This window comes from Colletotrichum tamarilloi, assembly GCF_030869305.1.
Source record: "Colletotrichum tamarilloi strain Tom-12 chromosome Unknown Scaffold_51.1, whole genome shotgun sequence".
Lineage (NCBI taxonomy): Eukaryota > Fungi > Ascomycota > Sordariomycetes > Glomerellales > Glomerellaceae > Colletotrichum > Colletotrichum tamarilloi.
Genome location: NW_026849434.1, coordinates 87,730 through 115,684, shown reverse-complemented (window position 1 = coordinate 115,684; position 27,955 = coordinate 87,730). Strand labels below are relative to the sequence as shown.

The 27,955-nt window shown below is 53.8% G+C and overlaps 8 protein-coding genes across 8 annotated transcripts; 3 read left to right on the top strand and 5 right to left on the bottom strand.

Annotated features, from left to right (window-relative positions):
- Nucleotides 1–80: 80 nt before the first annotated feature.
- CTAM01_10693 (uncharacterized protein) lies at nucleotides 81–944 on the top strand (the record flags this gene model as incomplete). Its single annotated transcript, XM_060526707.1, has 3 exons — nucleotides 81–108; nucleotides 345–369; nucleotides 641–944. The coding sequence occupies 3 exons, from the start codon at nucleotides 81–83 to the stop codon at nucleotides 942–944; spliced, it is 357 nt and encodes a 118-aa protein (XP_060378647.1).
- Nucleotides 945–3,677: 2,733 nt separating this feature from the next.
- CTAM01_10692 (uncharacterized protein) lies at nucleotides 3,678–4,223 on the bottom strand (the record flags this gene model as incomplete). The annotated part of the gene is made up of 1 exon (XM_060526706.1): nucleotides 3,678–4,223. The coding sequence occupies one exon, from the start codon at nucleotides 4,221–4,223 to the stop codon at nucleotides 3,678–3,680; it is 546 nt and encodes a 181-aa protein (XP_060378646.1).
- A 961-nt stretch (nucleotides 4,224–5,184) lies between these two features.
- Nucleotides 5,185–5,811, top strand: CTAM01_10691 (uncharacterized protein; the record flags this gene model as incomplete). Its single annotated transcript, XM_060526705.1, has 2 exons — nucleotides 5,185–5,259; nucleotides 5,326–5,811. 2 exons carry the CDS (start codon nucleotides 5,185–5,187, stop codon nucleotides 5,809–5,811), a joined length of 561 nt encoding a protein of 186 aa, XP_060378645.1.
- Nucleotides 5,812–6,295: 484 nt separating this feature from the next.
- On the bottom strand, nucleotides 6,296–6,772 carry CTAM01_10690 (uncharacterized protein; the record flags this gene model as incomplete). The annotated part of the gene is made up of 1 exon (XM_060526704.1): nucleotides 6,296–6,772. The coding sequence occupies one exon, from the start codon at nucleotides 6,770–6,772 to the stop codon at nucleotides 6,296–6,298; it is 477 nt and encodes a 158-aa protein (XP_060378644.1).
- A 255-nt stretch (nucleotides 6,773–7,027) lies between these two features.
- On the bottom strand, nucleotides 7,028–8,752 carry CTAM01_10689 (uncharacterized protein; the record flags this gene model as incomplete). Its single annotated transcript, XM_060526703.1, has 1 exon — nucleotides 7,028–8,752. One exon carries the CDS (start codon nucleotides 8,750–8,752, stop codon nucleotides 7,028–7,030), a length of 1,725 nt encoding a protein of 574 aa, XP_060378643.1.
- Nucleotides 8,753–12,901: 4,149 nt separating this feature from the next.
- CTAM01_10687 (uncharacterized protein) lies at nucleotides 12,902–13,922 on the bottom strand (the record flags this gene model as incomplete). The annotated part of the gene is made up of 3 exons (XM_060526701.1): nucleotides 12,902–12,994; nucleotides 13,239–13,444; nucleotides 13,838–13,922. Coding segments are annotated over 3 exons (384 nt in total), but the record flags the coding sequence as incomplete, so codon positions are not given.
- Nucleotides 13,284–13,511, top strand: CTAM01_10688 (uncharacterized protein; the record flags this gene model as incomplete). The annotated part of the gene is made up of 1 exon (XM_060526702.1): nucleotides 13,284–13,511. One exon carries the CDS (start codon nucleotides 13,284–13,286, stop codon nucleotides 13,509–13,511), a length of 228 nt encoding a protein of 75 aa, XP_060378642.1.
- A 3,156-nt stretch (nucleotides 13,923–17,078) lies between the features above and the next one.
- CTAM01_10686 (uncharacterized protein) lies at nucleotides 17,079–26,036 on the bottom strand (the record flags this gene model as incomplete). Its single annotated transcript, XM_060526700.1, has 1 exon — nucleotides 17,079–26,036. One exon carries the CDS (start codon nucleotides 26,034–26,036, stop codon nucleotides 17,079–17,081), a length of 8,958 nt encoding a protein of 2,985 aa, XP_060378640.1.
- Between the last annotated feature and the right edge of the window lie 1,919 nt (nucleotides 26,037–27,955).

Here is a 27,955-nt window from a genome sequence, read left to right as displayed (position 1 = left end):
ATGAGCGACGGCTTTCAAAGACTGGCTATATGTATCAAGGAAGTGATTATTTCTCCAGGGTCGCAAACGAGGCAGAGGTAATGCAGAGGACCACTCAGGCATTGCGACGTAAGCGGATGTGCTGGGCTCACATTCCCGAGCTCTATGATGTCTCCTTTGCTTGCGGTTCTGGAAAGAAATACTGTCGCCGACCGATTCGAGACCGCAAACCTAAAGCTTTGGCTCCTGACCTCCAGAGTAGTAGCCTAGATGAGAGCATTGGATCCTAGACTGGAACCACGTGGCCCATCTTAGCCTCCACGGCCAAGGGCAGAATACCTGGGCGCTTTAGGCTTCTACGATAGACGGGCCCCTCGATATGGGCATTAGGTACATGGCGGCGCGAACACGGGCATATTCACATCCCTTCAAGCTCCGGCTATTTGCCTGATATCATCCTTTGGCTCCCTTTGCTATATTTTTCATGTACTCATAGATCCGCATTTAACTTATGAGATGAAGATTCAGAGCATGGCGGTTAAGCGTCTGTCATGTTCGTATTATCGGATACAGTTATATGATTCGCTGTGTCACATTGGAGATAACATAAGAGTCTTTTGAGGTATGTTTCATCGTATCATCAAGATGATTGCATATTCAGATGCATACATAGACGAGTTGGTATGCTGAGCTTCAAAGGTCAAAACATCGCCCTATTTCAAGATGAGACTTACGTCCGCTCCTCATCCACCTCGTCATCAGTCCTCTCGAAACGGTGCACAATATGCCAGAGATCGTCCAGCGACGTTTTCCGGACGAGGCTCAGACGTAGCATCTCGCCAACTCGACCACGAGGCAAACTGCGTCAACTCTTACGAATCTACCGAGGCCGAGAGGAACACTTCCTAATCTACCACTCACTTAGTCTCACTGTTCCCGCAGGCTTTTACCTTCCACCATCATAACCGCCTCATGCCGGTCGGCGAAATATCAACAATAGTCCAGGCCCCGGAAACCGATTCTCAACGTATGTATCCAAATGGCCTCTTTCCTTCTAGACCTACCGTAACCTGTCATGGTACGTCCTCTTCCATCGGCACCCTTCCCTAGAAAGGACGGCTGAATACCACTAAAGACTTTGTCCATCATTCATCGCTTAGGCCATTTCCGCATCGAATCCTCTGATATCGAACACATGTCGATGCCTGTCCAAGCAGCAACAAGCTACATGGCTCAAGTAACCCCCCTAAAACTGACCCGTTCTCAGAAAACATCGTCACGACCAACGTCCCAATTTCAGCCTTGTCCAATCCCAGGGTTCGTCGTCCGAGGTCGATCGAGTTCTTCGAAATAAAAGTCGTCCGCCTCGCTCCAATCGTATACCCTCACCATATCCCTCCTCTTGTTGACACCTCAAACCTCTGCCCTTCCCAGTCGGCCAACAGCATCCATCATACTTTGCACGAGTCAAAGCCAGTCTCCCATGCCATCCACTCAACCTCAATCCCGGCCCGTATATCCAATTGCCTGTTGTCGTCGTCGTCGTCTTCGTGCTGACCGTATGATCCTCATTCATCCCGGGGCGATGGAAATGCCTGGTCCTTCATCGCGATTCATATAGCAGCCAACGCAATCGATCTCAATCACCTCTCATAACCCCCAAGCACAACCTCAGCCCCAGACCCTCAACCAAATATTCCGCGAGAAACCTGTAAAGCAAGCCATCAAGCAAACGAGCAAGAAAAGTAAAAGGCAAGTCCAAGAGAGTCCAAGGGGGAAAATACCCTCCCCCTAAATACACGCTCCTTCCCCTCCTTCTCCAAGTACACCACCCATCCCCAAAATGTCGCCATCCAAGAGAACAACACGTAAACACCATATCCGCATCACCTCACGCAATCCACGCCACTGAACTTTCACACTCTCACATTCTGTATAGCCTCTGCTGTACAATCTCTGTAACTCGTTGTAACAGTGTACCACCAACACAAGTCTCTCGATACATCATCCCCAGACCCATCACGCAACCAGACTCGAATCTACGTGTCACCCAACGCCTCAATCGAAACTCGATCAACCGTTTCGCCCAACACGAAGCTTCACACCATCACCATAACCATCACCATCGCCGCTACCGTCCCGTCCCCTCCCACCCCCCCCCCCCCGGCAGTCCCATCACCACCGCACACACCAAACGATCCAACCACCCATCTCGCATCCTCCCTCACCGCCTCACAGCCTCACCGATCGCGCCAAGCACATCAAGTCCCTACATACCTTATCTGCTGTCCGCAAACTACATCCATCGAAACAAGGTACCCTGACTAGCCAACCCCATCGCCCAGTATGCCCCCCGAAACTCAAAAATCATCCTCTTGACTCTTGCAGTCCATACAACTCGCACAAAGTCCTTGCCATCCACCTTTCTTCACAATCACATCCACAACAACTTCCATACATAGGCCGTCCTTACCAATCCCACTGTGACTGTAGTCTGTAGACCCCTCCTCCTCCTCCTCCTCCTCCCCTGTAAACTTTGTTCCCGATTACCCTACGCACATATCTAGCGTGGACGGAAATGTCATGAAATCACAACGTGTATGTCAACAAAGTCCCAAGGATCCTTTTCTGTATTCACAAACGTATAACCATTGTGTAATATTTCCCAGCCTCGAAGGGCAGAATGTCTTCTCACGTGTCAGTACAGAATACTCTTGAAATGGCAGGTGGATATCCGTAAGGGCAACAAACTCATTTCCGTTGAGCCTCAATCCAAAAGCAAGTTGCATCTCACGCGAGAAATCCAACGACTTCACTTTACACCGTCTATAGCCGCCCATGACCCGAAAATCCTCGTCGATCAACACATCACCACATGCTAAATCGCAACACCTCATCGTTTCGAAACATTCCTCTAGTCTACCTGTGGAAGGTAATCCAAGATTTCCCATGGTCAAATTTCACAACACGAACAAAAAAAAAACAAAGGTTCCCCGCGGTCCTAGCAGATCCCAAAAGTTCCCTCAACGTCCAACATCCTTACCGCCTTCCGAATACCCCTTCCAACGCCCGACGCTGAAACCCTCAAGGCTCGTAGGTCCCAAAGCCTTTCTACACCTCCTTCTTAAAAAGGCAGTCGGCAAACACGAACCGAAAGGAACGATAAGAAGGGTGCCCCAGTCCAGCCAAGGAACATCCCAACCTCCTTCTAGAAGGCCACGATGGACGGTTGGGCTCCATACCGTCGTGGCCGTGTACGAATAGAAAATCAGCAGGAGGGGCCGGAAGAGAAAAAAAGAATGAGCAGGACTCCGCTAAAGAAGTGGGCAGCACGCAAGGAAATAAGATATCACCCGCGGATCCCTGCAACGTAGTGTAGACTTACACCCACCGGAGCCCCGTGCAAAGTTCAACTTCAAGTCCTTGCTCTTCTGAACCTCACACCCCTAGGATTGGCCCTAGGGCTCTCCATATCCATACGATGTTGACCGTATTCTTTGGTTGTCAACAACTGGCTTTTCTAAGGCGCCGTAAGGACCTGCAAGGATACTCCTCATCTCCCCTCTTCGGAGCGCCCGCAGACAGGACCCCTAATTAAGTCGAACTGCTCTGGTCGACTGGTTCTCCCTGGAACACCACATGGGAGATTCTGGGACCCCTTAAATTGTCCCTGGACACGTAACAATATCCATAAAACCCTAGAAAATGAAGGCCACAGGTGCAGAGCAGCGCAGATACCAATAGTCGTTGCCACAGCCATGTGCAAACGGGCGCACCATCGCGTAACGCGCGACGTCCCGAGCGGATCCCGACGATTTGGTAACATCATCTGCAAGGAGGTGGCGAACTTTTTCCCGCACTGGGCTGCAGCCAGTGAGCCACAGAAGAACATGCTCACTCTGTGCAAAGCATTCGTACGAATACAGGATGCTCTGGAGACTGGAGAATGCTCTAGAGTCGGGAGACTGGAGCTCTATCCGCGAACCGCGTAACCGATCGGACGAGAGTGGGAATTTCCGCATTCCGCATCTTCTTGGGGCAAAGTTTGGTGGGATCGATGGCTGCCAACTGCCGAGGCGTGGCGGCCCCCGAGCGCACAAGCGCACAAAGTGGAATTGTCGACCTGGCGATTTTCGCGTCTGTCCAGTATCTACGGATTCAGCCTGCGACCTGCCTCTGCACTCCCGAATCCCGTAGGCTGGCGGCGGCTGGTCCAACACGGGCTTCGCTCGTCTCTCGGACATGGAACTGTCAAAATGTCAGTGATTCCGGCCCGTGTGGATGCCACTACTGCAGAAAATGAGGACTAGGTAATTCCGAAAGTGTGAATCAAAATGGCCCCCACCACCAGGTAGCCGTAGCGTAGGGCATCGTCTCCCGACAAGTCCGATAATATGTCAGTCCGCCGACTTGAAGCGAGCGCGACATTGCAGGAGAAGGCAAAGAAGGCATGCCAGTCGTGAGCCACGTCTTCGGCTTGGCCGCATCTGTCCTTCTACTGCGGTGAGTGGTGGTCCGCAGCCCAACCTCAATTTCTCGAGACTTCTGCCACCTGTGACTCGTGAGTGTGACTTGACCGCCTGTCTGCCCACCCCGGTCATATTGTCGCAATTTCGCACGCTCTATCCGAACATTTGCTCCATCGGTATCAGCAGCAGCCGGTCTTTTGAAGGCGGTCAGCATTTCATGTCTAGAAGTTGCTCTGCATCCACCTAGCATTGCACCAAATATCAATGGACATTCGAGTTAGGCCTCCATGCATCAGTGCGTTTTGTGACCCCTGTTCGCGCAACGTGTTCCTGGGCTTTGCTGCTTGCCCTGCATAAAGTATGTGGGAAACTCAACACTCCAACCTGCGCTAGTAGATGCTAGTAAGAATATTTGTTCAATATGTGATGTGAGATTGGGCTCTTCAACTAAAAACAATATGCCCCAGTAGGGCGCGCCTATGCTCTTCATACGGATTCTGATGCCGTATTGTTTGATTCCCATGTCCCCATCCACGCATGCTGGGAATCGTCGCTGCGCCGTGACAAATCAACCTTGACGGCAGCACCTTGCTAATCCAAAAACTCCGGCTCTCCTGCGTCGTCGCTATGTCCTCTCGCATTTCGCATGCATAGATCAGAAAGGGAAGAAAAAAAAAGACCCCCCCCCCCCAGCCCTGTTCCTGTCTTGCTGTGTGTGGTGCGCTATCCCTGAGTCATGTCGCTGCATCCCCGTTTGGTCATTTTGGCGTCACAACTTGGCCTGCATTTCACATGCGAGGGTCGAGTCAATGTCCCGCCAGGAGATGGGCTGTTGGCGTGGGGGGAACTTCTTGCTGGAGCCGGATCCGATGAAGAGTCCCCACAGGTTGCGCCCTCCGAGTTCTTCCCGCGTGTGAGGTGTGGATTTGTCCTCCGAGTGGATATCGACGAACCTACGGGTTTCGGGTCCTTGGCCGAGTCCAGTGTCGAAGGAAATAACCGGAGGAGCGGAGTAAAATCGAGAAGGATGGGAAGAAAGTTGACAGGAAAAGTGATAAACATGCATGCGCCTCAAATGCTCATGGTCCCAGTCCGTCGCTATGCATGTGGTGTCGAATCAAATAAAAATCAAAAGTGCTGTGAGTGGTGGCCTGGTCCTTTGGCTCACCCGTGTGAGAGAGAATGTGTGTTGTGCCGGAGGCTTTGCAGCGTGCGTTGTGCTGAGTTGGAGGTGAAATGTGACCCCACGTCGCTGGCCAGTCTTAGCCCCGCATCTCCCAAGCTCACTCGCTATGAGGAAACTCGGAGGTGCTCGTCGCATGTCGCTGGCATCAGGCCATGCTCTCGGAACCGGGCCGTGTAGGTACGGACGCTTGGCTGTATATGCTGTGTGCGCTTGTGCGCGAAGGGTGTGTCGGACGTGTGTCCACCAATTCTGTCGTTCGAGAAAGCCCCCTTTCCAAATCCAATTCTTTCGTAGGGCAAATTCTTGCCAGCGCATCTCGCGTCCGTCGTTTTTTCTTGGATTGCTCCGTCCTTCCCCTGTTTCTTTGGTACGCCTCGGGTGACTCACCCAGACTGCTCCAGCTCTCATCGGGCCTCGCGGTCCGCTCTCCTCAGTCGGCGATACTCGCTTCTAAGAAAAGTCGACAAACACAGCAGGTAGTGCTGACCCGCAAAAAAGGTGAGCGTGCTCATTTCGAAGAAAAGGCGTGCCGTCGGCCGTCGGCCATCAAAAAGTTCCTCGCCCGTAGGCGGCAGGCGGTAGGCGAAATGCAAAAGTGCCTCTAGCTATTACCAAACAGTAAGGTAAGAGCATGTAAAAAAGGCCCGCAGATCGACTCCTTCTAGAAGCGCAAGAAGGAACCGTAGAGAGAGAAAAAAAAAAAAAATCCTTGGGGGGCGCTAGCCAGTCGTGCCAGTTCCAGCGTAACAGCGTCTCTCTTTTCGTCTTGGGTGCCCCAGACGGCGTCTTGGACGCTTCGGGCAGAAAATGGAGCCCTCGTCTCGGTACTCTGACCAAAGACCGACAGGGAAATCACAGTGCCAGACGTGCGATGATGCTGACCATTCCGCGATATCGGATAAGGCAGGCACTTAATGTCTGGCCCCTTGTTGCGTGGGAATGCGGGCCCCAACGCTTCCCCGTAAATTAGCGCCTCGGGGGGCCCTGCTGAATGACGATTCCACCCGGCAGTGACGGTGCAATCAGGGCAAGCCCACAACATTTCGCAGAACCCCGACCCTCCCACTTCTTGCTTTCTGCCCTTCTCCGCGGACAACACCGTCGTAGTGCAGCACGTTGCGGGAGGGGGATGCGCCATGCCATGGAACAAGCCACACCCATTGCAAGAGAGAGGGAAAAAAAAACAAGCTTGCCGTCGACCATGGGTGTTGGAACCTCAACCCTCGTAGGATTGTGACGTGCTTAAGCCGTGGAGACTGTCCACGCTGCGGCATCGGTGCGCAGTGTTGCATCTCTCTTTTTTCCTTCCTCTCGTAGTGGACTATGTCGGGTTGATGCGATAGAGGCTGGATAGATAGTCGCTTGATGTACCAAGCTCGCATGACACTTTTCTTCAATGCGACACTGGAATCCATCGTGCTGGGACGCCGTCGCTACCAACATCGTAAGGGCGTACGCTGGCCTTTCGCGGCGGTAACGCCCAGCGAGCGCGGCCCGGCCGTTGGTCGTCGAGTTTGCCCTGCTTGCGCATCGCCATCTCCATGACTGCGATACGAATGAAGTCCGAGTTCTCCCGCATCTCTCGCTGACGCATGCCTCCTGGAGGATACGTGAATGCGGTCTGGGTCGGAGATTGTGCTGGGGGCTGATAAGGTGTTGACTGAGTCGTGACCGCCGATGTCGCCGGGGAGGGGCTCCGAGTTGATGTGGGTGGTGCACTCCGGCTTTTCTGAACCTTGTATGTTTGCATCTGGATAGACGCAGTAAAGCTTCGCGTGCCCGTCGGCGTAGTGGCCGCTACAGGGTGGGGCTCAATTCGAGCGTTTGTCGTGGGGTTCAGGTACCGGCGCAACGCAGCCGACGGCTCCTCCTCGAGTACTGGTGGCCTTCGCTCATCCGTGTAAGGCACCTTGGGGTCGATGGTGAGAATGGATCTCGTGAGGAAATCGTCGGGCGGGATAGACGAAAAGTTAATGGCTGAGATAGATCGTGCAGCCGAGCGCAGGGCGCGGAGTGATGCAGTCAGATTGGACTTGAACGCTGACTTGAGAGGGCGCAGCGGGAAAGTGTAGTCAGAAAATGAGAACTCTGACTTGGTGTCCTCTTCATCTTGAGACTCGTCGAACACTCTAAAGTCAATCTCGTCGACGCTGACCCGATCGCGGGACAGTGGGTGGTCCTCGGGCTGACCGAGAGGAGATGAGATGGGTTCCAGCGAACGCCTGGGTTGGCGGGAGCGCTTCCTCCGCGGGCTGGATCCATAAGGTGACTCGACCGACGACAGTGTGTCGGTGGAAAAAGAATCGCCTAGTGAAGGAACCGATTCCACAGAAACAGTTCTGGTAGATAACACGGAACCAAGACCGCTATCGCTAACTGACATATCATCGTCTGTCAGGTCGTCGGGTGGCGATAACAGCAAGTCTAGGGGGCTCTTGCCGAAAGTGAGACTAAGTTCCTTTTCGCAGACTTGCTGTCTCTCGATAACAGCTTCCAGAGTCATTGCCTGGTCCCTGGATAGCCTCTGCCTCAAGCTGCGTCGAGGTCTAGGAATATCAGTGACGGCCAGCAAGGCCAGCATGGCAGGCGGGACGGCGTCCGGTGAGTGAACATCCCTCGGCCGGGAGGGCTTCCGATGCGCATGGCGGCTAGAGGTGTAAAACGGGGTGGCCTTTGATTTTGAGGGAATCTGAACAGGCGTAGTCGGGGTCGTCGGTCTGGTGTTTACGCTTGTTGTTGTCCGAGGAGGGCTCGAAGGCGCCAACTTAGAAGTTTCGCGGCGAGCATCCTTCCTTTTGGCCATGGTAGCTGAGGTGGTAATGGAAGAAGTAGGGATAGGCGTGAGGGTGACGGACACGTTCTGAGCATCCTTTTTCCGATCCAGTAGGGCAGAAGGCAAAGCCGTTCTGGGGATGTTGACGGGAGTGGTTGTTGTCGTCGTCTTCGTGGTAGCAGCAGCAGCAGTCGTAGTAGTAGCAATGGATGATCTCGGGCTGGCGGCGTAGCTGTTGTTGATCGGTTTGCGCGTGAGATTCGAAGGGGAGGGAGAAGATGGTGGAGTGGTGGTCGAGGCCGAGGGCTGCCTATTGTAGTAAAGGAAACTCCTTGGGGACATCATGGCGGCGTCTGGACATGCCCTGGTGCGCCAGTGGCTCGGCGGGGCAAGCCGGACCCGACAGGCAAGACAGGTTGACAGGGAAGGGGTGTGGAAGGGGACCAGACCAGGCACGAGTGCGCACGAGCACAACCACAACCACAACCAGCTCGGTGCCGCAGTGCGTTGGGCAGGGGAGGAGGGTGTAACTCGGGGTGTGGTGCTGTAACCGGGACTGGGCCTGGCAAGGCAGGTCAAGAGCAAAAGCAAGCGGGCTACTGCGGGCTCAGTCTTGACTGTTCAGCATAAAACCCCAGCGGGCCAGGCTAAGCAGGAGATGGGTTGGGTTGACCAGTGGAGTTGCGTGGGCACGGCGGGCTGGTGGTTCAGACACCACAGACCAAACCAGTGGATTCACTGAACTGATGTATTCCGTACAGGCCACACAGTGTTGGTGCCAGCAAGGGCGAGAGTACTGTGCTATGGACGAAGTAGGTAGGGATACCTGCACGATTAGGGGACCAGTTCGGTCAGAATTTTGGCGTCGAACGGACGTGCTCGTCTGGCCTTTGGCTTTCTGCCTTTTTCTCCAGCGCGTGTACTGTATCCTCTTTCGGTCGCTGTTTGAGTGTGTCGTGTGCCGGGGGCAGGGGTCGTCGATGTTTTGGTAACGTAAAGTTAACCGTCTCGCAGCTAATCAGCGTTGAGGCTTTGTATAGTCCTTCTCCAGCAGGAATCGCGACGGAACTTTCAAGGGCAATGATTGCTGGGACGTGACGCAGCGGAGCACGGGGCCGAAAGGCTTGTATCGTATAATGCGATGTGATGCGTGGTTCCTGGTGGTATTCGGACCCGGCTTTTGACGGGAGCTGCAGACGAGGCGAGGGATCGAGGAGCAAGGAGGCGGGTTGGGAGAATGTTGCTTGCTGCCCTTGCAGATAGGTACTGACAGCGTCGAATTTGGGTTGGGTTTGTGTGTACCAGTGTACCAGTAATGTCGGTGCAAAGCGCGGTTTGTCACTTGTCTTGTGCTTGAATAGAGTGTGGAGAGCCAAGTGCGCGCGAGTCGGGTACTTCGTCAGAGGTTAAGAGGTGACAATGATCGACTGTGTGGAGGATGCTATTGTCGATTTGCACCACAGGGAAAGGCCTGACAGCGACTTGGGGTATTGATGCTTTCGTCCTTGTGAGATGGAAGGATAGGTTGTCGTGGACTGTCACGAGGAGAAATTCGAGACTCGAGATGACGATGTTGTCTATTAGTATTAGGTACGATTAGTCGGATGTTCGTCTCGGAAAGGCTGGACCTGGAGTTCTGTGATGGTCGGAATCCGGTGTTATCGGGGTAGATGATGGGCTTGCGAGAGAAAGGGTACTGATTAGCTATTGGTATCGTATCCGTTGCGCAGTGCCTTGGTCGAGAAGGAGAGATGACGACAGTCGGCGAGTTGAGGAGTGGCGAAGTGAGGAAGCGAGAGAGAGAGCGACTCGCGTACTTGGCGGCACAGTCGCAGTTGGGAGGTCGAGAATGGCTTCCTAACAAGAAGCAGGCACAAGATGGGAGGCTCTCTGGTTTTAGGTGGCCAAGCACAGAAAGGTTATCAGACTGGATCGAGGTTGCCCTGACTGATTACGGATGATACAGATATGTCACTTCATCGAGGCAATCGAAGCACAGAGAACTTGGAAAGGCAGCGAGCGAACAGCAGATGGGCCGTGGACTGGGGCAAGCACTGATGCTCTGACACTGATAACCCTGATACGGGGGGGCCAAGATGGGAGGCCAGAGATAAGGAATCGAAGGGCAAGGTGTCGAGGGTGTGTCGACGGTCGTGGAGCGTGGTGTGGTGTCCCATCTCCCCTGCCCGCCCGGGCTGGACAGCTCAGCATGGGGCAGTCGCCAGTCACTCACTCTCTCAGTCTCGGCAGAGAAGGAAGTCAATCGTAAAAATGGCTGAATGACTAGAGGCACGGGGGGCAAGAGGCAAAGCAAGGCAGAGCGAGGCACGCCGCATCTCTGGGAAAGAACAACCTCACTCCACGGTCTCAGCTGAGAAAGGACATTGCCATCCATGAGGTAGGTAGGTACCCGTAGACATGTTCTTTCCTTCTTGTCCCATTTTCTCTTTCCCTCCCTTCCCCCTACTTGCCTTCCTGCTGCGTGAGGGTAGGTATCTGTAAAAAGTGGAAGGTACGTAGGTACGTGGTGACTTGGCAACTTGGGAAGGCAGCATGGAAGTCAACCTGGTATTGGATGGAGGTACTTGTAATATCGGCCCAACCTGAAGGAAGAAGGAAGGAGGTGCGCCTACCTCGTTTGCTCCCCCCCGTCTGTCTGCCTGCCCGATTTGGAGATGTTTCTGTTCGTACCCGGTCACCAAAGGCAGCAAGACCGAACGACAAACGAAGGATGGGCGCACCGCCGCACAGGCCCGGCTGAGTACCTACACCACTACACCTAGGTCCCTAGGTAAGGTATGGAAGGAAAGCAACAGACAGACTTGGGGAGGGTTCACTTTCCAATTCTATTGTCACCGTGTCACGTTTTGGTTGCGCAGGAAGCAAAGTCACTGATAAGAACCTCGAAAGCCTCCAATCCCCTTGCCCCCATGTCCTTTCCTCACCCTTCCCACCGGCTACTGGCACAGCGTCACCTCTCACCCGCATGTTTTGGGCTTAGAGTTTGGGGTGACATGAGATTTTGGGGGTCCAAGACGGCCAAGGGCTCAAGGGGGAACACGGGGAATGGAGACCACGGGGGTCACTTTCTCTCTCTTCCGTTCCTATGTCTCTCCATCAGAGTCTCACTCCGATACCTGAATCCAAAGGTCACGCGCCAGAGTTCCAAGCCCTGAGTCCAACCCCAGTCCAAGATGCTCCGTATTACTCTCCAACATCAACCTAGAAATTCCGTCTATGAATACCTTCTTGTTAATCACAGATTATAAATACACACTCCGGGCAACGCCCGAGTTCCATCTCACTGTAACAATTAAAGGACACGACCGACGGCCACTGGCAAGCACGGAGCCCTCCTCCCTCCATGCGCTAAATGACACTCTCCACAGGCTTGAATTAACCCCTTTGCGCCCATCAGTGGCTCTGGAACAGTGGCTCTGGAACAGTGGCAGATGGAAACCAGCCCGTCATAATAGTGGACTCATTTGATGAGTCTAGCGGGCATGGCCCAAGACAATCAAGACAATCAAGACAATCCCACGACTCTTCAGCAGGGTCTCACCGTGAGAGTGCCCGGCTGACCCGATCATAGGTGGCCCCCGTCGACGATTGTGGAAATGGCGGACCGCCACTTGTTATTTGGTTGTGGGCCAATGAGAGCGATGGGATTGTTTCGGGGATAAGAAAGCAATCGACCACCTTATGTAAGACGCATAACTATCCGTAAGATACTTTAGGTATGTTCAATCAATGGGAGTCTGGGAGATGTGGATGTGAAGCTCAAGGCAGTGGGCGGTGACGATGGTACCTACTTTGCAGACCCGTTTATTTCCCACTCCCTGGCACGCTGTTCTTGCTGCATTGCACCTATCAATCTGTCCGCCTCCACACTGCGTGACTGCCTGCCTCTAAAAGGCCTCCAAAAGCTGGCCACTGGTTGGAAGGCGCAGTCTGGCAGTTCAGCTGAGGTGGAAGGTCCAGCCTTGTTATGCAACGTGCACAAGCTTCCATTCTCCTGTCAATTTATGCGCATCGGCTCGTTTATGCGAGTCCAATCAGTGGATATCTAATCATGTACCTAGGTGCCTTGCATTTGACTTCAACCTGTCGTGTGCCTCGTGCTTCTCCTTCTTATCAGCGTCCACCAAACACCGCAAGCCACCCCCTTCGACACTTTCGTCCCATCAATGATCCCTCCCCCATCTTGTCCGACCATCTCAGGCGCCAATTGCACATCTTTCCGAAAGCCCTCCGTGGCACCTCCATCTGGATCGCAGGTCCCGGCCGACCGAACCAGTGTGAATAATCTACACAGTAGCGTGCCTAGCAGCTGCTGTGTGTGTTGCTGCCCTGAGCTGACCAGAACCCTAGATATCAAGCACTGATCGTCTGTAGAGGTTGCTAATTCTTGTGGCCATTCTCAGATCTCGGCCCTCGACTCCGAACAACGCTGAGGAAACAAGACGCACCGGAACTTCCGTTCTATTGTGAACACTAATATCCGTATCGCGCCTGGAATTTCGGACGCAGCTCAGCCCGAGAGCCAATGCCCATATCATCGGCCCCGTTGTCGGAGTCTTCATCTTTCTAGTTGCAGGCCTCCGCAACGTCCGGTCCTTGGCTTCCTTATCGGCCTTCTCCGACCCCAGGTTATTGCTAAGCCGTGCGACGGTGCGTAGCTTTCTCGCTCCTCCGCCAGCTTGCAGACATCCATTTCTCCAACCCCTGTCAACCTCTACCATTCGCTCTCATCGACGAGACAGGTAGGCGAACGGAGAGCAGCCTTCGACCATCTGCCACCAGGCTAGTCTTAGCGCCATTTCCAACTCACTTTCCGTCCCATCCGCTCTGATGGTCGCCCAATTGCCCAGGCCCCATGTCGCTCGTTCGTCTGCTTGATCCAATAGCACTTGGCCGGAGCTTGTCGATGGTCCTCGGGAAACCGATACGGGATCCCACCCGTGCGACGGCCTACGTCGATCCTCTGGGCGCCTCTCCCGCTTTCAGCACCGTCGGCGGTGTCATCACCATCTTCACCTGGGCAACAAGAGCAATACGTCTGCGCCAGGTTAAGCAAATGACGGATGGGATGCATTTCCGATGACTGTGAACTCGCTCGCTCGTCCGTCCGTGAAGCCACATCCCGGGCAAAGCGCTTCAACATTGGCATCCATAAAGTCCGAATCAGCCTGACCTACTATAGTCCTCGCCTCGGCCACAAGAGCCAAGGCTTGGGCAACAAGCCAGAAATTTGCCTGATACGAATCGTCAGTCCTGGATAGTATTTAGGTTGTCACGTTGTGCCCCGAGGTGTGCCTCGCTAGCAAGCGCAACTTTCATAAAGCCCGGAAGCCACGCGGCTACGGTGGTATTCATGGAAGAACTGCCTCTAAATGATATTGAGGACTGTCTCAGTGGGCGTTGTCTCACCCGTCTCGTCCGCCTTACCCCGCCATCTTGGCCGCCCATCACTTCCATCCCTATCAATACCGCAAACATCCAGCCACCGATTCGGTCTTTTGCATCAGTTATAGATGCCTGAATGCGACGCATCGGGCCAGTAGCAACCGCCCAGATAAAGCTCGCAAAGCAGGCAGCACATTATCTCACCCGTCATTTGTCGCATATATGACGGACCAATCGTCAAATGCAGCCATGTGTAGCAACATGAGACGACTCTGGTATATCCGTACCCTCCGAACAGTGTATGGAATTACAAAAGACGACATTCAAACACCGGGCCAGCCAGCCGCTTACACACACCTGTGTGTGGTCAAAAACCGATCAGACTGGAAAGTTACCTAGCGCATGGCCAGGCGCGAGCAAGAGTCATCATCTGCACCACCCTAAATCTAGCGACGCCATCCCACACCCTCACGAGGGTCTCAGATGCTGCCTTATCGCTCTCTTCTGATTCGCTTATTTCTTCCCCAACTCTGCGTCATACAACGCCGGCATCGTCGACTGGGCTCTGGCGCGGGTGTGGGTGGAAACGGGGATGGTCGTTGTGGGTTCTTGGAGGTTCAGCAAAGAACTGAGTCGGAGCCATGTCAAGACATGGCTGACTTCTCCATGGTTTGCGGGGTAAAGCCAGGTGAGTACCTACCTCTGCCCGGCCGTCGGTATCCATCGCTTGTCCAAAGTTCGACGTCACGAATGTCTGTGGATATTACTCGTTTCTCCATTGCGACGGCGCGTCTCGCAGCTCGACAGCATCGGGCCAAGAACACGCATAGTATTGCTGCCGCGTACGAAATGGGGGCACGAACATTGGCGGGCCGCACACGCTTCCTTTCTATGCAAGTTTCGATATTGATCCGTTGGCCAAGTTACGGCGACCTCTAAGGTAGGCGACTGACTGCGCGGACTCCAACACCAACATCAGCGCCAAGACCCCAAAACACGGCTCCGGATCTCAACGGCGTCCTGTACTTCCGCACGGCCCTTCATTCTCTAAACTCAAACCCGCCAAATGCGCGATAGCCCGATACCTCACTATTCGTAGTCTTGTGGCCGCTTATTCCGGTACCACCCCTTCGAGACTCTGTGCGTCTTGTGCATGGCTGCAGACCTCACGTGCTCCCCGTCTGCTACTATTCGTGACCACACTTTGACAGCCATGTGCTCCAGCAGCAGTTGCTCACAGTATGGGTGGTCCTGGTAGGAGACATTCGAGCGGGCTGTCACGTTCTTGTCTTGACGACGCGGCCTGCCACCATCAGGCACATAGGTAGAGCTACAGTAAACAGGAGACGTGGTTGGTACTGACGAGGTGTCTTTCCAACTGAACCTCTCCTTCAGGTCTAGACCTTTCAGTCAGCTCGTGGCTTATTCTTGAGGCGCTCCCTGCTGCTTGCCTCACGGGTTCACTTTCGTTTGGTGAAGCTTTCCCCGCATTGGCGCTGTCGATTATGGTGACTGGAGCTATGAGACAAGCCTCTCGTGGGGAACGGTGTAAACCATGTAGACCCAAATGCCTACCTCGGGTCGCTCATACTGTTCCACAAGGCCGTTTCCCTTATGCTCATGTGCGATTAAGGTGCCCGCAAAGGGCAAACCATCACGAGCTCGGGGAAGAGAGAAGGTGCTAAGCAGTCTCTTGCAAATAGTGTTGGCGAGCTTAGGCTCATGATACTCCTGCAGACCAATGACCCTTGGCCATGTCCCTGTAACCAGGCTGAACTTCTGTCCCGGTATATCGTGCATCTACTTGGGTATAATGTGGTACATTGATGCGACATGCCAGTGTAATGTCTTTATGTGAAATGGACAACACCAATCCTCCTTTTCCAGCCTTTGATCCCGCCAATTCCACAGGCGTATCCCTAGGAGAAACACCCAATACCAGCATGTTCCGTTCCGTTCCGTTTCGGGGAAAGGGAAGGGAGGAGAATGGTCATCATGATCTCCCGACGACACCAGTTGATTGATATGCCTGAACTGAGCAACGCCGGCCGTGGTGTTTATGGAGAAACAAACTTGGATTTCTTTTGGATGGAGCATACTCATGTCAAAGGAGATGGTCAGATAACGAGTGAAATTTCTCCGAGCCCACTTTCCAAGCTGGCACTGTCTGCCTCTTTCGAGTTGTGCGTTCTTATTCTGCGTTTCCATCCGGGCAAACTCACTCTCGGAACAAATTACAGAGACGGCTTGCTGGATTAATATCAAACAAGTCACTTTTGTTTTATTTCACTCACGGGTATTCATCAAGATTCTTCGTTTGTAAACAGGCCTGGTGACGACTTGCCCACTCGAGCAAAAATCTACCTTTATACTTCCTTTCCCCATCCGTTAGTATCTAAAACCCCTTACCACGACGACGCCAAATATAGAACTTGCATTGCCGCCAGTTGGATTATTTGCATCACACACCTTTGTAATCCACTAGACCATTCATTCATGAAGGAGAGGCGAGTGAAGGCAATGATCGCGATTGAGATGTCGTAATGAATAGGTAGAATCACGATATCGAATTTGGAAATTCAAATGGCTTCAATTCACAGTCAGAAGGATCCCGCGTACCCAAAACAGCTTTCCAGCTCTCTTATTCAAGGCCTCAACTGATACCATCCCCTGTCGTCCGAGGGGTTATCATCCCTCATTCAATGTTGAGCTTGGTCTACCTTTTTATTTTCTTTACCTCTTCCTCCCAGTCCCGTGTACCAGGCGTATGAACTCTCAACATCGCAAAGTGGACTACATCTTCGGAAGGAAAGCATATCAAGGGTCTAGATAGTAACTCTTAAAAAGAATAATACACTCCCACTTGCTAGCCCTACCTTATACTTGAACTATCTACATCTCCTTCCTCTCCTTCCTCTTTCTCTACATCTCCCCTCTCGCCTCACCAATCCCCCAAAAACATCACATCGAAAGCACACAAGACCAAAAAGCAGAATAATGCAGTTATACTATCAGCATCAGAAATAGAACGTAGTTTGAATTTGAATATTTCCACAGCCAACGCCGGGTATTTAATCCCCTCTCCCTTCATCCTTCCACACAAAAAAACAAATCTAGTAGTTTGTCCCTCCCATCCCGCTCTTCCAACCCCGAGTCTACCCTTCCATTTGTTGAAACATAATTCTTTCCTTCCACCTTTTTTACTGTGCTCCAAAGGCAAGCAACTTCCATTTAGATTACAACCGCAGAAATCAGTTGGACCGCCTTATGACCCAGTCTTGACCCGGCTCAAACCAGGAAACCTCTTCGTGCCCTTGGGACTCTCAGGCGCAGCATTCGCGTCCTCGTCCTCCCGCTCAGGCGTATCTTCCCTCTGCCCCTGGCCCTGACTACCGCCAGCCTCCTTCTGATTCCCATCACGCTTCCGATGCGTCAGCGCACTAAGTTTATCCCTCAAAAACCCGCTCCCGGCAGACCTCCTCCGATCACTCGACTCCGCGCCCGTCGCAGACCGTGAAAGCGAGCGAATCGTGCCCCCGCCAGCCTGGTCAAACGGCGCCAGACTACTCCTACTAGAAGGCCTCAACAGCTCGAACCCCAACCCTTGCGTCGGCGCCCGGCTATCGAGCGGCGTCGGCGGCGTCATCATGAGGAAACTGGGGACGGCGGGCTGCTGTTGCTGTGATTGCTGCGTTTGGAGACTTGACTCGCCCATCCGACGGGACCGCCCGCTTGCGACGCTGGAACTCCGACTCGTCGACCGCGGGATGGGAATGCTGCTCGCCGAGCTGCCGTGGTGCGAGCGCGGCGGCGAGCGGGAGTAGTCGACAGGCGAGTTACCGTATAAGCTCGACGAGTCGTCGCTGTTGTTGATGCTCTCCGCGTCATGCTGGGACGACGACGAGGGCGTGGGTGCGATGAGCGAGGACCCGCTGGCGAGTTCCCGAAGCTTGCTGGCTTGCGTGTTACTTGGGCGATGCTTGAACTTGTTGCCGATGATGGCACCGGTGTGCGAGATGAGAGCCTTGATAACTGCCTTCTTGAGCGCGAGAGCCAGGTCGAGGTTCGACCACGTCTTGTTGCGCCACTCGACCGCCGGCATGCGGAATACAAAGTCGTGCACGTCCTCCACGTTGCGGTTGTCTTTGCCCTTGTAGCTGAGGCAGAGCACCACCGAGGGCATCTTGATTTGCGCAAAGGTCATGTAGTTGCTGGCGCGTGACATCATCTTGGTGAGGTCATCCGAAGGTTTGGAATCCTCCGCTTTTGATTCCTTGCGCCGACCAAAGCGCGACTTCTTGTCACCGGGAAGTGTGCTCTCCTTTGACGAGAAGCCGGTCGAGGTACGACCGATTCCTGGGCGAGGCTCTTTCGTTGACTTGAGTGACTCGTACGAAGGCTTCTTGGTCGGGACCTTGCCTGTACCGACGGAGCGGAAGAGACGGAACGTATGGCCCTGGCCCTCGCCTGTGTTGACCGTGAGTGACTTTTTGCTGTTTATTGACTTGGTCGGAGAGTCTGAGTTCAGTGTTGGTTGCAGACGCAGTTCAAGCGAACCCGGTCGTGTGCTGAATCCGTCCTTATCGCTAGCAGTCAGACGACCAGAGCCAGACATCGAGTCGTCATCTTCATCGTCGTCCTCGGTGGGCTGGTGCTTGAGCATAAAGGGAGAATCGTTCTTGTTCTTGTTGTCGCCGTCGATGCCTGGGAAGATGTACTCAAACACCCTCTTGCCAATCTCACGTTCCAGTTGGATCTTCATGGGGAACAAGTTGACCTCGAAATGATCCATAACGGGGATACCGGCGATGGCTTCAAGCATGTACCAGTATACGCGAATCATTTCTTGATTGCCCATGTCCTTGTCGCCTTCGGCGTAGGGCGCAATGATCTCCGGGTACATGGCGTCAGGGAGTAAGTTCAGTCCAAAGACCTTGCCAACCCTGATCAAGTTGATATGTGACCCGTCTGCGTTATCAGTACGATCATACTCCACATCCTTGAGCTGCAGCTCGACGAGCGGTTCCTTGTTGTCTCGAAGCATGTGCCAAACCGTGTCGCGTGCTGTGATGCTCCACCGGAGTAGAGCATTGCTTTCCGAGTTCGTTTCGTATCTCCGCTGTGAAGACGTAATGGCCTTCATCATGAAGAAAAGTTCGTCCTCGCATGCTGCTAGGTCTCGTTCAAGAAGAAGCCTGTCCTCCCAGCCGCGCTGGTCCATGTACTTGGAATATATCTGGAAGTGGGACTTGATGTCCTGAAGTTGACGAATGCGCTCTTGCAACTTCTCAACCATCTCAGGCGTACCGCTGAGGTCGCTGAAGTCTGAGGCGAGCATGATCTTCTCAAGGCGCTCCGTCCGTGTCTTTTCGAGAGGCTCATTGTACATGAGCAGATCCAGTACAATAACGTACATGGCGTAGTAGTCACCAGAATTGCAGAGTGCTCTGGCTTGCGGGAACTCTACCCAGAGATTATCCATCTTCCTTTCGTTGCTGGGCTGGGATGGATCGCCAGCGCCCTCAGTGTTGACCTCATCATTGTACTTGAGACGCAAAGTATTGTACTTTTCGTAACGAAGCATCGCGGACGTCTTCTGCACCACTCTATTAAAACCGAAAGGATCCGTCTCAAAGTCGAACATGACTTCCATGGGAACCCAAGGAGGCCATGACGACGTGGCAGGAGTGCCGTACCGACTGCCGGCGTATGTGGTGACGATTTCGGAAAAGTACGACTGATGAGTAACGAAAAACTGTGTGCTGTCCATGTTGACGAGGAATCTTCTCTGCACGAGACCGCTGACGTTGTCGGCAAGTCTCTTCTTGTCCATGACCTCGACAACCTTCAGTTCCATGCCCTTCGATGTGAGAATGACGACATTCTTCTTGTTCTTGTCGCTTTGCAGTTGAATCTGCGGGGCAATGAGTCGCACGTGGTAACTGTTCTGCGGCGTGAATTCATCCGAGATACCGCTCGATAGGTCATCAATCGGCACGTTGGGCACGTCTTCGCCACTCTTTCCATCAGCGTTGACATACTTCTTGCCGTCCTTGAGGATATTTTTGATGCGATCTTCAATATCCTGTTTGAACTCGCGTTCTGCGGCATCGAGGTCGGGAGAAGCGCCAGCTGTAGCACCCCCGGTCGGCGTCCTATTCTTGCTCGCAGGCTTCGGATTCTGCTTCGCTTTGTACTGCTCTTCGACAATGTCGAGGATGAACTTGACGGCAGGGCGAGACAGGTAGTAGACAAAACCTCTGCGCTGGCTGACTTGGTGAATATAACGAAGCACAACATTTCGGAGAGTGTTGTTCCACTTAAAATGAAGGTTGTGGATGACGAATCGGTTGTTGAAATCACTCTCGAATTCTGCTCCCGAGGGTATCGTAAGAGAGTCGTCTTCTTTATCCAGTCCAACCGATTCGTCAAACGCGTTGCTTTCGCTCTCTCTCATGAAGGGGTTGCTGCCGTTGATTGGCGATTTGCTGTTCATTTGACGAAGCATGTTCTGGAGGTACGCCTTCTTTTTCTGCAAGATGCCACCCTGCTGCTGGAGGCTCTCAAACGCTGTTACCAATTTCGGATCCTTGCCGTCGTCACGCACAACCTTCAATTCGGCTTCTCCGAGGCTGCGTCCGTAGTTCTCAATTTGAGCATCCAACTGAACCAACCGCTCTTGGATGAGTTGTGCTTGTACTCTTCTGGGATCGTCATCGTGGCTCATGATACAGAAGTGAGTCGGCTCATCGCCGAACGGGCTTTTGCGGTCCGGATCACCTGCAATGACGCCGCCAATATCAGTTTGTCGGAAGTACGTCAGACGCGGCGCAAAAGCGAGTGGAAGGATTTTGGTGTCCGGGTTAGGCTCTGTAGGCAGGATCCAATCCAGCTCCACGAAATCGTCCATATCGATCCAACTGAGGTCATTATCAGGAATGGTAAAGCGGGACAGGTCTGTGCTATCGTCGCGTTGATTCGTTATTAGGTCGCCCATCGTTCCCTTCTTGATGGCTTCTGTCGTTGATCCTCGTATACTGGCCGAAACAGCACGAACATCGGCTGCTGCAAGGTCAAGCTGGGCCGCGTGAAGCTTGATTCCGCTCGTCTTTCCCTTAGTCTTGCGACCGCGGTCTCGGGTATTGAACTCCTCACGTCTCTGGTGCAGATCCAGCATGAAGCTGTCGAATCTGACCTTGAGACCCGTTGCCGACACCCCACTGTCCGAAGCATCTTCAACATCCTTATGCTTGTAGATGTGACTGAGGAACAGCGGTGCCAAGAGGAGATTGTACTTGATCGTGGAGAGGTGTTTACCGAACTTTTTGCTGTTCCTCTCCCGACCCGGCCAGAGCGGACCTTGGCGGATGGGCAATGCCATAGCACCACCGAACAACGACCACCACGCAAAGAAGTGAGTGAAGAAGCGAGGTGTACAATGAACCGTGTTGTAGCTCCTAGACGGTTCGACGTTGTTCGCCATCCAGTCACGGTCGACCGGAGCTCGGACAGCAATCGACAAGTGAATATGCTGGCTCCGGAAACCGCGGAAAGCATCGTATGGTTGGTCCTCGGGTTTGACATGGTGAGGAGCGCGCAACATAATGTCGTAGTGCGGTCTGAACTCGAAGCTACGCTTCCCGTCCTGAATCGCGCGTTCAAAGACGAGGCCAGCCATCCACTGTACCTTGCCCGACAGCTTCATCACCACCTTTTTGAAGGACGCTCCGGACTTATAGCTGTCTTCGCTCATGAGGCTGTCGTCTTCTCCAGTGCGTCTCGCAGCTTCGCGGACTTGATGGCTGTAGTCGGGTATGGCAAGAACGTACTCCCCAGAGTCGACCGTCATGAACCGCTTCGGATCGTCGTCGGCATTGATATTCCACTTGACTTCGTTGCGCCAACACATCAGGAATCCTGCGCCGTTGCCTGTCACACAGTAAGGATCACGAGTTCCCTTGAGTGCGAGATGCATATCACCATCGCCTCTCCACGCCACGTGTATTCTGGAGTGGAAGTTGAGACGAATCTTGTCCCAGAAGCCGACTCTTTCTGATGGGTCAATCTGAGGCTTAGTAAAGGACTCGATACCCATCATCATGTCTTGAATGGCTGGCTGGTATGCTGGACCCCAAGTGATCCTTGTCGGCAGAGCTGTGTTGATTTCGACGCGCATGTTGGAGTAGGACTTGACTGGTCCAATGGTGCGCCGAACGTCGATCGCGAAGCCACCCTCGTTGCTACCGCCAGGTTCGTGGATCCGAGGAGGAACAATGTTGACTTTGATACGGCGGGTAGACTCCATACCTCGGAACTCCTCCGCTATGACGAAGTTTGTCTTGAGCGACATAGCTGGTAGCCTTGTCGACTGGCCTGCCTTCAAACTGGGGATATGAATCAGGGGGAGCGGATAGTCGCGTAATGATATCCTCGCCTCACTAAGGTCAATCGAGACATGCATTGGGACGAGCAATCCGTACTTCATGTCCTTTGGCATTCCCTTGCCGACGGAGTTGATAAAGTCTGGCAAATCCTTCATTGCGAATGTAGGCTTGTCAATGACGAACTGGAGATCGGTGATGAGTGCAGACGCGAGCGCGGGTCGCTGTGGCACTTCGAGGATGTTCTCCGTATCCTCCAGATCGTCAGGAAGCTGATCAGGGCCCCAGAACAGACCTCGAATCTCCTTCATGCCGTTCTTGGCCATGACGTAGAACCGATCGATCCGCTTCTTCCAACTTTGTGCGTTGTATGCATCCAGTCTCGCCCGTGCTTCTTGTTCGGCAACCTTGGAGGATCCAGTAAGGCCGACTCCTTCGCCATCGGGGTCGTATCGCGGCGCTCTGCCCCTTGAGCGTTCGTCTCTGCTGCTAGGCCGTCGTCCATCTGCACTTTGGCTCCTGGCCCATGACGCACCATTCTGCTGTCGTCCCCTGTTGAAAAGCGAGCGAGCACGCAGCTTGCCTGACTCTTTTCTCGACTCTTCTTCACGGACCTTTTTACTCTTGACTTCGAAGGCTTCTTCACGGGCGAGTCGTTGCATCTGCTCCACTCTACCCGCGCGGTAGATCATTCCGAGTTTCCACTCAAAGGCTCCATCTTCCATCTCAAAGAGTAGCGAGCGTGTCCGAACAGATACCTTTGGAACGTTCTTTGGTCCACCGGGGACCTTGTCGAGGATGTACTCATTCGTACCCGTTTTGAAGCGGTGGTGAAGCTGCTTGATCGACTTGAGGGTATTAATGATATTGTCGGAAATCTTATTGACCTGAACCTCGTGGGGCACGGCAAATCTAATAGCGTCGGAGTTGACGTCGATCATCTTGTCTTCTTGGAATTCACCACCTGTCAGCTTGCGCCGCGACTTGCGATAGTCGACACGTCCTCCTTTGATGCTGACCATTCTGGCCCAAGTGCCTCGCATCCTAGGTGGTTGTACGTAGATCCGAACAAGCTTGGACGCAATGTACGGCGAAGACCATCTGTGCCGGCCAGCCTCGACGCCATAGACCTGGACCATCAACTGAGGATCATTCGGCAACTCGGCTTTGATTTGCACCAAGGCAGCTTTGAGGTCGATGGCTACAAGCTCAGGCGTCAAGGTGGAGTAGTCGCTCATGTCGATAAAGGGAGAGCCTGGTGACATGGGAGGAGCCAGGAAATCGGCATTGCCGTCTTTCCGTGGCGTCGTCGGCGACATTGGCGGCGACGCAACATCTTGGCCTGACCTCATGAAGGCTTTTCGCAAAATCATGATGGCAACACCGACCGAGTAGTGGCGGAAGAGAGAGTACTGCAAAAGAACAGTCCGTATCGCGGCATGAATGTGGAAGATCGGCCCCTGCTGGTCACTCATGGCCTGGAAGGCCACCTCAAACCGCGGCATATTGACAAACGGCTCCAGCTCGACCCTGTCCTCTGATTCAACAATGTAAGCCTCGAGGCCACGGACGTGGAAAGTGACCCTTCGTCCATCACCATGGTTCTGCTGCTTCTTCCTCGGCGGTGGTGAGATTGGACTTTTGAGCAGGTCCGAGTCAGGGGCCACTGTACGGCTATTAGCCCTACGCCGCGATGGCCGCCGTTGAAGCCCCTCGAGTCTTTGCGCGCGGTACTCTGCGGAAAATTCGTCGAGCTGGAGGGACACCCCGCGGGTATCGTCCGAGATGTCCTCGTCAATGCCCGCAATTTCGATGCTGAAGTCTGATGCTTGGAGTTGAAACTGCAACAACCAAGAAGGCATTGCGCGAAGGAAGTTTTGCTTCTTGGTGGACGTGTGTGAATTTGAACGCTTCTCGGGCTCGACGTTTAGCCTCAGCTGTCGCACGATCTGTCTAAGACCATCGGTGATCTCGGGGCGCACCATCTTGATCGAGAAGGTCTGCAGATTGCTCGAGGCAACGACATGGACGTCTGGCGTAGCACTGAGTTGCACCTTAAGCTCGAAGGACTCGGTCTGAATCAAGTCGAATCGGTTACTCGATGACGTCTGATAGTACAGTTCGTGCGACTGGATCCTCATGGTTGACGCGAGCGAGTAGTGCAAGTCCTCCACCGTGGAATGGAACGATTCCATGTCGAGTGATATTGACGAAATGGAGGATATGATGAGATCAAAGTCGTCGGCTGCCGCGTGCTGGTCGACTGCGGGCAAGGCGACTCGGAGAACGGGCTCGTGCATGGTGAACTTGATATTAGCCTTGGGCAGGAGTCGTGATATGAGCACATGCCGCGGTTGACGGCTAGATCGTGACCTCTTGGAGGACTTTGGCTTCAGCATGGCGACGAGGAGCGGCAGATGGCGAGGGTCGAGATCCACCGAGGGGGAAGTTACTACGGAATTAGCGAACAGTATGTTTGCGTTTCTCTCCTCGGCTCCCACATCCTGCGCCATCTCGACCGTCTTGGACGGCAGCGTCGTCTTGACAGTAGTTGTCGCCATGGGGATGTAAAGCAGCCTCTCGGGTTTCCCGTCGCCGTCGTCGACACCGACGGAGATGGACAGGGCCGCGGCGAGAGCCTCGTGGGCGATGTCCTTGGACGGGAAGTACATCCTATGTGACGGTGACTTGGGGTCCAAACGGTGCAAGTCTATACCGACTTCCTTCATCGACGCATTCAACAAGACGGGCTTGGCACTAGGTTTGACGGACTCCACCCTCTTGGTCATGCCAACAAAACTGACTGCAAACTGGACCTCCTTAACGCCCCTCAAGATGGAACTGACAAACTCCTTGGAATCGGACACGGTCTGGATTAGATCCTGGTTGGTGCTGCCAGGCTGGGCGACCTCGTGTATGACCTTGTCCATGAAAACGTCGGCTGGCTCGTCGGACAGGGTGGACGAGCGCGCGGCCAACTTGCACTTTTTGAAGCGATCGGCGCACACGCGCACGTCGTCGTAGGGTATATGAACACGGCCCAGCTTGAGGGCAATCGCAGCGTCCCGCAGGCCATCCAGCGCCTCGTACAAGAATCCATGGATATTCAGCGTCGCATTGTCGAGAATCTCGAGGGACTCCTTGCCCTCGGGCGTGAACAGGACACTGCGCAGTGTCATGATCCACTCCGCCTGCCGCTGCTTCTGCTTGTTCTTGTCGTTGCGAGCCTGAAAGAAGAAGCGAGCGCGGTCCACCATCTTGCGCCGCGTGTCGACGGCGACGGTCAAGCTTCCAAACTGGACGTCGCCGACGTCGACGACCTTAATCGTGGAGTTTGTGGCGACGACGTCTACCATCCGCAGCCAGTTGAGCTTGCGGTGCGCCCTCTTCATCCGGTCCTTGAGCTTCATCAAGTGCTTCCATGTCTCGCTCCGGGGCGGGGGTCCGCCGTTTCGACGTATGAGTGGCACCTTGGGCTGTTGATCGGCGGCCGGCACCTCCGGCTCTTCCTCCGCGTCGGTGCTGCTGTCGGAATCGGTTGAGCTGTCCTCGCCCTTCTTGCCGTCCAGTTCGCGGATGTCGACCGTGACGGTGAGCTCGCTGATGACGACGCTCAGCCAGGTGGGCTGGGCAAATGTTGGGCGGTGGACGTTGAGCCCGAGGCCGCGTACCTCAATCTTGAATCCATCTCGTGGGGTGTAGGCGAGTCTCCGGAGGGAAAAGTAGCCGATTCGCTGGATCGATACGCCGGTGAGGATTCGAATGACGGCGAAGAGTATAAAGGAGGACAGGTAGAGGAGGACGACGACGCCGAAGAGGAAGGTCGGATTGAGCAGAGCCATAGTGAGTCGGCAGAACGACTCGGGCGATCGGTGGCTCGCTTCGGTATCTGTATCACCACCACCATTAAGACAACGTCAGCTTCCCAACATTTCCAGCGCAAGTAGCGTGAATGCGAATAGTACACGGAGAAAGAAGACCATGTAGTTGAAATGGAGACGCAGAGACCAGGCCGGCCGTACCTGGAAAAGACCCAGATCTCTATGGTATCCCGCACGTTTATCTCCGTTTCCTACAATCCGAGCGCGCCATATCGTCGATCAACGGTGCTTGGGGGTGTAGGTTCGTGGGTGTGGAGAGGTAACACTCGGCTTTGGGACAGCAGAGTTTCGGCGCCTTCGCGGTTACAGTTGTCGACGGAAATGTGCAGTTTAGCTAGCTAGTGCGGTTGGTCGATCGCGAGTGTTCAAAAAATCGACGCGCAGACGGTTGCAGGTGCGGATGGTGGCGGGTGAGACTGATGATCGGATCCCTTGGCTGGCCCGGAAGGGAGGATGGAAATATGGTGGGATCGGAAATGGGGATGTTGGTGGGAGGTTTTGGGGTAAAGCTGGCTGCGATGTGGTGCAGGGCGGAGATAGAGAGACCGAGAGAGAGCTCGTTTCGTTGGGGGCGGCGGGCGGAACCAAGATGAATCGAAAGAGGCTTAGGTTGGACGCGTAGGATTTTGCCTATGGTAGAGAACGAAAGTATAAAGAGAGAGCAAAGCAAAGAGGAGGGCAAAGGTGCGGATCGGAGGTGCTGGTGGAGGATGATGCAGGTCTCGCTCGTCTTGTCTTGCAGAAGAGTGACGCAGTCCAGGTCGTCGCTACGGAGTGCCTAGGTATGAGCCAGGAATTGGCGGAGGAATTGGGACTCGCGGTTGAGATTTGCGGTTGGCGAAATGCGAGAAGACGTCGTTCGTCTAAGCCCTTGTCGTTTTCTTATTGCTCGGCACGAGGCGGCGGCTGTCCACACGGAACCCTGCTGCCGGTTCTGGATGACAAGAGTAATAGTAGATTGCTCCTATTCCCGAGGTGCTCCAGTTTCCAGTCTCCAGTCTCCAGTCTTCTTCCCTTCAGATAATGGGGTACTGCCGACTCCTGGGCACCGGAGCTGCGGTGCAGTATTCGTACTTGTCTCGTCCGTGTGTGGGTGTGTGTGAGGAGTGGCCCGGATGATCGGATAGCTCAAATAATGATAAGATGCAATGGGGCTTGTGGGCGATAAACAGCGCGATGGCGTACCTCAGCTAAGGTACCTAGGTAAATATCGGTACCTTAAGCTTGCTGAGGTACCTAGTCAAGCTCAGAGCAATAACTACCCATTTGGAAAGAGTACGGATACACACAAATGAATTCCAATAGCCACAATTATTACTGGTAATTAGTGCGATGACCAGAGACAGGAACGATTGGTAAGACTCGGGTCTAGACAGAATGGGGACAAGCACGGTTCGGTCTGAGCTTGGCTTGGGATTGCACAGGGACGGACGGGGGCGGCGGAATCCAGGAACAGGGCTGTTGGGGAATCTGGCGGGTGGAAATGAAGTCATGGTCAGCATTTCATCCACTCTCATTGATGGCCATTGAAACATGATGGTAGGTAGTCATGTAGTCTCTCTCTAAGTTAGTTATTTTATGACAGGAAATATGTCATGGTGCATATCGAGGGAAGAGACGTGGTGGAGTGGGAATGCGTCCGATTGTCAAACAAATACTTTGCTTAGCTAAGGAAGGGTACGTAGACGTATAAGTACAAAGGCCCGGAGTTATGGCTCCTTCACTCCCGAGTCCCCGTCCAATCGATGCAGATCCCACCCTCGGCCACTTCCGGCCTTGCCCAATCTCCATTGGCTCCTCCGTCTCTTAAAGTGGGACATCCCGCTCGCCTGGTATCCACCTTACCTGCCAGCCACCTCGTGGTACCAGCCGCCCAGGTG